Source organism: Chaetura pelagica, unplaced genomic scaffold, assembly GCF_000747805.2.
Source record: "Chaetura pelagica isolate M959 unplaced genomic scaffold, ChaPel_1.0 scaffold422, whole genome shotgun sequence".
Lineage (NCBI taxonomy): Eukaryota > Metazoa > Chordata > Aves > Apodiformes > Apodidae > Chaetura > Chaetura pelagica.
In genome coordinates this window covers 41566-50380 of record NW_009952444.1, presented here as the reverse complement: position 1 = coordinate 50380, position 8815 = coordinate 41566, and the positions used below count along the sequence as shown (strand labels likewise).

At 44.8% G+C, this 8815-nt stretch overlaps 1 protein-coding gene across 1 annotated transcript in view; it reads left to right on the top strand.

Moving 5' to 3' along the window:
* Positions 1–2726: 2726 nt before the first annotated feature.
* The window catches only part of RSPRY1 (ring finger and SPRY domain containing 1), a 26468-nt gene continuing 20379 nt past the window's right edge, over positions 2727–8815 (top strand). Inside the window, exons 1-3 of the mRNA XM_010008506.1 lie at positions 2727–3052; positions 6904–6956; positions 8302–8414. Of these exons, the coding sequence (XP_010006808.1) occupies positions 2727–3052; positions 6904–6956; positions 8302–8414 (492 nt within the window). The remainder of the gene's footprint in view (positions 3053–6903; positions 6957–8301; positions 8415–8815) is intronic.

Genomic DNA, 8815 nt, shown 5'->3' with positions numbered 1-8815 from the left:
CTGGCCTGGGGGCTTCCACAGCTGCACCAGCCCAGGCCATGAGCATCGAATCCACTGGCCACAAAATCCAAGTCCACTGGCCAAGCTCACCCCTTCTGGCACCTTCAGGGAATGTTCCACCACGTTCCTCCATGAGTGCAGGGGCAGAGCTGCCGTCTCACCATGGGCTGCAGGGAAACTGTTGCCCCTTCCTCCTCACCAACCACAGGATCTTCACCCCAGCACTGTCTCTTACCTCTCCAGCTCAGCCCTTCTCCCTTAAGTGCTCTGCTTAGCTTTTCTCTCAGTCCTTTTGTATGCTAAGGGCAGAGGTGCATGTATGTTCCCTCTGATGGCTCCTTGGCTGCTTTTGGAGCAGGAGCAGCTTCTCTGCTTCTTACAGGAGCCACCCCTGGGGCCCTTCCCCCACTACCAAAAATCCCACCAAACCAGCACACATAGTTGTTCCTTAGGAAGACGTTTTGCTTTTTATATAAGTTGCATCTACTGGTTTCTTTTGACTGAGGAGACTAAGGCTGGAAGGGCTCCTGAGCCCCTGTGCCACCTCCTGTTTTGGTCACACTGCTTACAGACTGAAGCAGGCACGTTGTGATGCTAAAACCTTTCTAATGATCTGTGCTTTAGGAATTTCTTGCACCAGAAGTCAAAACCTTTCATTTTTTTGGCTATTAATATCCCTTGAGGGATTTTTTTTTTTTCCCTAGTTACCCTTCAGTTAATTTCTTAATACTGAACTTTTTCCTGTGCTAAAAGAAAACACATTTCAAAGTACAGAAGAGCCTGTGGGAGCAATTTTCCAGTGACAGCTGAACATCCAGAGGCTTGCTCATAGGACCAGGGTCTGGCTTCCACAGAAATCGTATTCTGCTCTGGTCACACAAGGCAGCCAGTGACTGCAGAGCTTGGGTGTCAGGGGGGCCTTTCATGTTTGAAAGGTCTTTGACTTTCTTTTGATTTTTATGGTGCTACATGGCTGCTGTTTAAATAGATTATTTAATAATTTTAGAACAGCAATAACTTGCTGCAGGGTATTCACCATTGTTTCTAACTTAAATGCTAAACTTGATTCTTAAACACACATGCTTAGTCTTAAAAGGTATTTATTCTTACATGCTTGAAGTGCATAAGTAGAGAAATGAAGCTTTTTGTAGGGCTTTGTTTTAATCAGAGAATCATTTGAGTTGGGAAGGACCTCTGAAATCATCCAGTCCAACCCCCATGCTGCAGCAGGACCAAAACTAGGGCAGGTCACTCAGAAAGGCATCCAGACAGGTTTGGAAAGTCTCCAGAGAAGGAAACTCCACAGCCTCTCTGGGCAGCCTGTCCCAGGGCTCTGTCACCCTCACAGTTAAGAAGTTCTTCCTCATGTTGAGGTGGAAATTCCTGTGTTGTCACTTGATGCCATTTCCCCTCCTGTCACAGCCACCACTGAACAGACACTGGCCCATTCTGGACACCCACCCTTCAGGTATTTAGAGACATTAAGCAGGTCCCCTCTTAGTCATCTCTTCTCCAGACTAACCAGCCCCAGGTCTCTCAGCCTTTCCTCATCAGGCAGGTGTTCCAGTCCCTTCATCATCCTTGTAGCCTCTGTTGGACTCTTTCCAGCAAATCCCTGTCCCTCTGGAACTGGGGAGCCCAGAACTGGACACAACACCCTAGATGTGGTCTCACTAGAACAGAGGGAGAGGAGAACCTCCCTAGAGCTGCTGGTTCTGTAGAAATACACCCTGTGGCTCAAAAGCTAACTTGTAATAAAATGGGCTTTAAAATCCTTTTGCTCTTGCTCACATTCTCAGTTTAATGGTTTGGAGAGGCTGCCCTACAGTCTCAGTTGCTGGTGGGCCTGCATTTGACCCAAACCATCTGAATTGGGAACAAAAGAATGACTGAGAGTCTTGGTTGCCAAACAGGGAGAGCTGGGCTGATGCCAGATCTGAACAAGCACAGAGAAAACACCCCTTTCAAAATCCCGGTTAGATTTGCAGGCATTAAAATGGTGTCTGTAATTCCTGTTGATCTTGGAGTTGGTGCTTCTTTGGTTGATAACCGAGTTGATGTTGGCACGTTCCAGTAACACGTGTTTATGCCCAGGTGGATCCAACACTCAGTTCACTGTTACATCTGGTGTTTGTTGAGATAGCAACCCCTGTAAAGAGCTACTAGTCTTGGAGTTTTTTGCTATTTTGTGGAGTCTGTCTGGAAATTATACTGAATATTCCTGATGTGAAAGGAGAACCTGAAATGTGCAGCCTTCAGCTGGGTGGCTTGAGCAGTACCCCTTTATAAAGGGCAAAGAACAAATGAAACTGTTTATATTTACCACTGAAAGGGCAAAAAGATTTAAGGATGTAGTTGGAAGAAATGGGAAATAGTTTAGAAAGAAAGGGTGGGTGGGATCTGAGTAAGTACTCAGTGAACTTCTTCCTTCTTTTCTTTCCTTTCCCCTTCCCTGCGGATGCAAACCTGCCATTTCCAAGGTGCTTTATCCACCTAGATTGCTTCTGTTTACTGAAATAGGAATGATTCTGTTGTTAGAAGTAGTAAAACTGGCTTTTCTTTTGGATTTGTTTTTTCAGGCCTCCTGGATGAGCACTGTGTATTACAGCCAATTCTACTGGAAACCAGGTCTCCACCTTCCCAGTCATTCCAGCTGGTAGCAACGCTTACAATGCAAAAAGATCACAAGCGAGGACTACACAAACATTGCTCTTAAAACTTTCTAGATGATCGTAGTTGCTTTGGTTGTGTTCTATGCTTTCCAAGGAGTCCTGTTGGCGCTAGAGCACCTCGTTCCCCACTTCCTGGGGGCTGGCAACATGGGCAACTCCTGCGTTTGCCGCGATGACAGCGGAGCAGAAGACAACGTGGAATCTCGGAGCCAGCAAAGGGAGAACAGCAGAGCCCACGTTCCTGAAGCAAGGAGCCACCCAAGGGACCCTGTCCGGCCACCCAGGAGGGGTCGAGGGCCCCATGAACCAAGAAGGAAAAAGCAGAATGTGGATGGGCTAGTGCTGGACACACTGGCTGTCATTCGGACGTTAGTAGATAAGTAAGTACCTCCCCAAGGAATAATTCAACATGAATGAAAATGTTCTTGTCTTCTCTCAAACTGTGACTCCATCCTCTCATGGATCTGCACCTGACCCTCCCTGAGGCAGCCACGTGTTTCCATCTGGAGGCTTAGGAGAGGAGCACCTTCCCTAGGTAATAGAAGTAGCTCCTGAGTGCCCAGGTACAGGGTCTTCCAGGAGCTGAGGAGGTTTATCTCAGTTCCTGTATGTGCCTTCACCCAGGTGGGATGAGGAGCCTGCTCAGTGTTTCTTACCTGACATAGATACACAGTTTTGGAAGCAATGAACACTCCAGAGTTGGGGCACTTCTGTCCTAAAAATGGGTTGTTGTGCAAGTTTGCTGTTTTCAGGCTGTATTTACTTCTTTGGAAATGGTGAAGCAAAAAGGGAGAGCTTTGATCTTTGTCAGCTTCTAGACTGCATGTTGTGACTCTGCAGCTCGTGATCTCAGTGTTGCATTCCTTGCATGCTCAAAGCATCCCTTAAGGGTGTGAGGGATGTTTATGGATTCATCTTTATTTTTTGTTGTTGTTTTGTGTTGCTTTCTACAAAGCTTTCAAAGGACCTTCCAAGTGGTGAGTGAAGGACAGGTGCAGGCTACGACCTGGAAAGGCCAAAACAGAAGAACACTGTTGTAACATAGTGTTCTGGTGGTGTTTGAAGCTGGAGGTGTTTGAAGGTGGTTGTTTAAAGCTGGTGTTTGAGTTTAAGGTAGATGAAGCTCAGGATCACTGAGCTTTGATTCATATACTTGCATCCTGACTCTGGAATGTGCCTGCAGAGGAAGAGTTTGCCTTCCTGCTGTAAAATACTTTCAGGAGAAATACCAGGACATGTTTGGGTTTTTTTCCCCTGAACATATAAGTCTGAGGGGTTTGGGGTTTCTTGTACAGGTTTTATTTTGTGGTCTGTCTTCAAATAATGAAGTTAAAATCATGGCAGATTTTTTTGAAAGTCTCTCCCTTATCTCACAGGCCTTCCCCTTTTCCCTCAGTCCAGCCCTGTGAGCTGTTTCACAACCCTTTTCTGCATAGTTGAGCCTGTTCCTGTGGGTCTTGCAATCAGTTTTGTAATCTTGTAAGCACTTTCCTGCACTGCTGAGGGACAATAAGCACAGTTATTTCACTGACTGGAGTCCTGTTTCTAACATTTCAGAAACTACTGTATTTTTCTGTGCAGACTCCAGTGAAATACTTCCTTAGACTCACACAATCACATGGGTTGGAAAGAACCTCTTGACTTGAGCCTCCTGCTCAAAACCCAGGTTTAGCTGGGGCAGGTTGCTCAGGGTCTTATCCAGCCAGGTGCTGAACATCTTCAGAACACAGAGATCCTGCACCTCTTTGTGTCCCTGGTCCAGTGTTTGACCATCCCCATGCTTTAAATAAGCAAATATTTCCTAAAGTTGGAGTTGCCCATGGTCCGACACATCCCTGTTGTTTCTTATCCTGTTGCTGTGCATCTCCAAGATAGAGTTGCAACAGCAGTAGGATTGCTGCTCCTTTCCACTACCCCCCTCAAGGATGAACAAACCCATCTCTCTGAGCTTCTGCTTGTATGTCATGTTCTCCAGCCCTCAGCCATCTTGGAAGCCCTCTGCTAGACATGCTCCCTTACACCAATGTCTGTCTTGCCCCCCAGAATGGGCTGTACTGTTGTCCTGGTTTCCCTTCAGGCAGTTGATAAGACACAGCTACATATTATAAGTTGCTGCAGGTAAGACAAAGTCTTACAGCTCTGAATGATGGAGGGTCTGTTGACAAGGCAAATCATCTAAATGTGTCTGAAAAAATATCTAAGGAGTCTTTCTCCTGGACTTGAAGCTAATTATAGCTCTTTTTAAATAGCAATGCTCACTTGGGGAGAAAAAATAATCCATGTCTGGAAATCTTGATTTTCAGTGTGAGTGAGGGACTGTAGGAATGTATGTTCCATTATCACCTGTTCCTCCAAGGCCTCATTTTTCAGTTTTGGAAACAGAACTCTGACAAATCTCTGTGTCAAAAAATGTGCAAGAATCAGGTCAAACTCGAGTGAAAGGATGTAAGTAACAGCAGGTTGGAAACAGGGGCTTCAGTGTGGTAGCACAGCAACAACAGGAAAAGGTAGTGTGAACAGTGGAAGGCAAAACCCTTTTTCTGACATTTTTTTTCCAAATTAGAAGTTAAAACCTGGAGAGACTGAGATGAATTGGAAATCAAGTTGGTACACTGTGATCTGCAATGAGCAGTTGCTTTCCCTGTTTGCTGCTGCTTTGGGTTTTCTCGTTGGGTTTCACGTTTGTTTTACCAAATCTCAAAGCTCAGACCTACAAAGTATCTTGACAACTGTCCTTTTCCTCTCATATCTAGAGGCAACACCTTGCTAGAAGGGGAGCAGAGAAGTTTCATTGCCTCTTCTCAGAAGAAATAAGTACTAATTTTTGGATCTGATAGCGAGTTCTGCTTTCCAAATTAAGAAACCAGCAGAATGACCCTTTTGTTTTGAAACGAGGAAGGAAGGTGTGTTCTGGAGGGAATGTTTGCCCATTTTAACCACTTCATTTCCAGTCAATGGGACAGAGCTCTGCTCAGAGCTGACACCTGCTCCTGGGACAGTCAAATTTTGCTGATAACAATTTCCTCCTTTTTTTTTTTTTTTTTTCCCCATAACCTTTACTTGTACTTAGGGTTTTGTGTTTTATTTTCTTTTTTCTTTGAGTCTTTACATCCTTTCTCTGGAGGTGATTCTGCTTGCACTGCTTTCTACTGCTGGGCAGATTAGTTTCCAGAAAAAAGGCAAAGGTATGGGGGGGTCAATATTTGTTTCCAGTATGATGGTAATATAAAAATGTAAACTTCATTTAAACTTCACCGTGTAGATATTTGAGTGTGTTAATGTTTTGGTAAGAAAAGCATGCATTTAAATCCTATCTTTTTAGACAAAACCGACACTTTTATTTTATCATTAATCACTCCAAAGGATGTAGCTTTACTATCTACATGATTAATCTGTGTTGAAATTTTCTCAAATTCATCTGTGTTTAGCATTTCTGGTTTCATTCCAGGGCTGTGTGGTAGAAATGGAGTGTGGAGCCTATTTCAGCCTGGGGTTAGTTCACAATGCCTCTGTACAACTGAATAAAGCACTTAGGAGATGCTGCTGCATAAGCTTTTTCTGGACCTGGAGATGCTCACTGAATAGGGTTTTGAGCTCTTGCTTTAGGGGCTTTTCAGCAGTGGCTGCTCAGATAAGCACCAGCCAGAGGTTCTTGCCATTGCCCCAGCAAAGCAAGTTGAGGAACTGCTTTAATTCAACTTTTTCTATGTTGGAAAGTGCATTGAGTTAAACATCTTCTGTTCAACTCCTTTAACTGTTTCTTACAGCTCTCATTAATGAGTTGGAAGCCTGAGATGCTGCTGGGTGGGTTGCCTTTCAGTTTTGTGGGGTTTTTAAAAATACATTTCTAGATTTAGCTGAGAATTTCTGGAGAAAAAAAAATAACATGTTTAAGCCACGTCCCTTGTGCTCTTGGTTCACTTCATGCCCTCTGGCACGTGTTCCTCTTGCTGCATGCTCCAAGGAGCCCTGCTAATCAACAGCAGAGTGCCTAAGCACTCTGGTTAGCTCGTAGACATGCAGATAAGGATCATTTCATTGATCAGCTCTGGTAGGTGTGCAGCTGTTGGCCTGAGGCCAGAACAAGAGCTGCCAGTGGCATTAGCCTAGCCTGTGTAACTTCCTTTGGTTAAATACTGACTGGATTAATTTTCTGTCTGTGTATCATAATTTTATCTGGTGTATTATGTTGATTGTGCATAATTTTTGACCTGTGTAATATCTCTTGCAGTGACCAGGAGCCTCCTTATTCAATGATCACGTTGCATGAAATGGCAGAAACAGGTATCAAGGCACCATGTGGGGCATTGCAGTTGTGACTCCAAAGCAAACAAACCCCTCTTTTCTTTGCAAAGAAAAACACACACTTGGCATCTACTGTGACTGGCTGTGGCTGTAGGGGTGTGGGATCCACAGCACAGCCCTGCCCTTCAGAGGTTGCACTGGGCTCACTGCATTTGCCTGAGGTTTTTGAGCTTCTGAGCTCCACAGGAGCAGCCACAGGGTGGCCAGACACCCTGTCATGGCTTTAAACCCTGAGCCATCAGGAATGTCTGCAGGCAGGGAGGCAGAAACAGCCTGTCTAGTTATCTAGACATGCTTTAAACCCTTGTGCTCCTCTCCTGGCAAGTAGTACATACTTTTTCTGTTGGGTTTTTTTCTCCTTAGTCTCTACTGATACAGTTGTTCCAGCATGTTCCATTCTCCCAGCTTGAGACCTCCACCAGATTTCTGGTTTAGCTCAGTTTTTTTCCTCTCCTAGTATACTGGTCTGAGGAAAGGTATTTCTAGATCCAAAGAAATTAATCAACCTGATTTTAGATGTTACAGTAATTAAGTAAAATGGTTTTGGGGTGGGATATGGCAACAAAACTCAAACCTCAATGTGTTACTTGGGTTTACTTGTCATTGGTGAAGGGAGGACAGAGGCTCTTCAGCCTCACTCACCTGTACACAGGTACAGACTATATTTTCACTTCTAAGGGCACTAGTTTCTTGTAAATCTGAATCTGTTTATTAGTAGTTTAACATCTTAATGTGGATTGTTGCTTACTTGGAAGTAGAAGCCCTTCTCTGCTCACGAGACAGTGAGAGCTGTTCCTTAGGAAAGTAAATTTGCTTTAGCCAACCAGGCACACAACAAGCTAACAGTTCCCACGGGGTCTGTGTTATCTGAGGGACCTCAAGAAGAGCTCTGTGATTCTGGCTAGAGGAAATAGTTCTTCAGTGTCATCATGGATGCAGCATTTAACACCTCAGAGCTGCCACTGGACACTGAGCTCTTGAGTTTCACACTGAACAAAGTGCTTGCTCATGCTGGCCAGGAGTGCTCCTTCCACTGCTGGTGGGAACCACAGGATGCTCTGGCCTGGGCAAGACTGTTCTCCGAACAAAAGAGGGCTTCACTGACACCTGAGCTGTAAACTTTTTTCTTCTCCTTGAATTTAAACTTCTAAACTACTACAAGCTAAGACATGGGTTTGAAAAGTGAACTGTTTTGTGTTTGATTTTTTTTTTTTCTCTGTAAACTCACTGTGTAATTCTGAGAACGTCTCACTTCACATTTATGGCTGTATTTCAAACACTGCAGTGTTAATTCTGAGCATTACTTCTGTTTTGTGGTTGACAGATGAAGGTTGGTTGGAAGTTGTCCAGTCTTTAATTAGAGTTATTCCATTAGAAGATCCCCTGGGACCAGCTGTTATAACACTGCTGCTTGATGAATGCCCACTGCCAACAAAAGTGAGTCTGAAGCCTGTGTGTTTATCTGGGGCTGAACTTGAGTTCTTGGTGGCTGCCACACCCATGGCAGCTTCTGGATGGGTTTCACCAGTGATGCAAGGCTCTGTCAGCTCTTCCAGAAATGGGTGTAATTTGGGGTTTTGAGTAATTTGTGGTGACTTGGTGTCTATGTGCTACTCGAGTAGAACATCTGTAGGAGGATAAAAAAATAATTACATTCTGGTCCATGAGGAGAAAGAAATAAGTGGGCTTTGGTGTTTAGCTGCTTTTATTGCTGCCCTGTCCTGCTGTGCAGTGAGGGTGTTCAGGTGGTGCAAAGGCAGGGCAGGTTCTGCTCTTGAGTTGGGCGAGTGGCGCCTTGTGAGTCGCTTGGATCTGGTCCTGCCCTTCGGGGGGGGGGG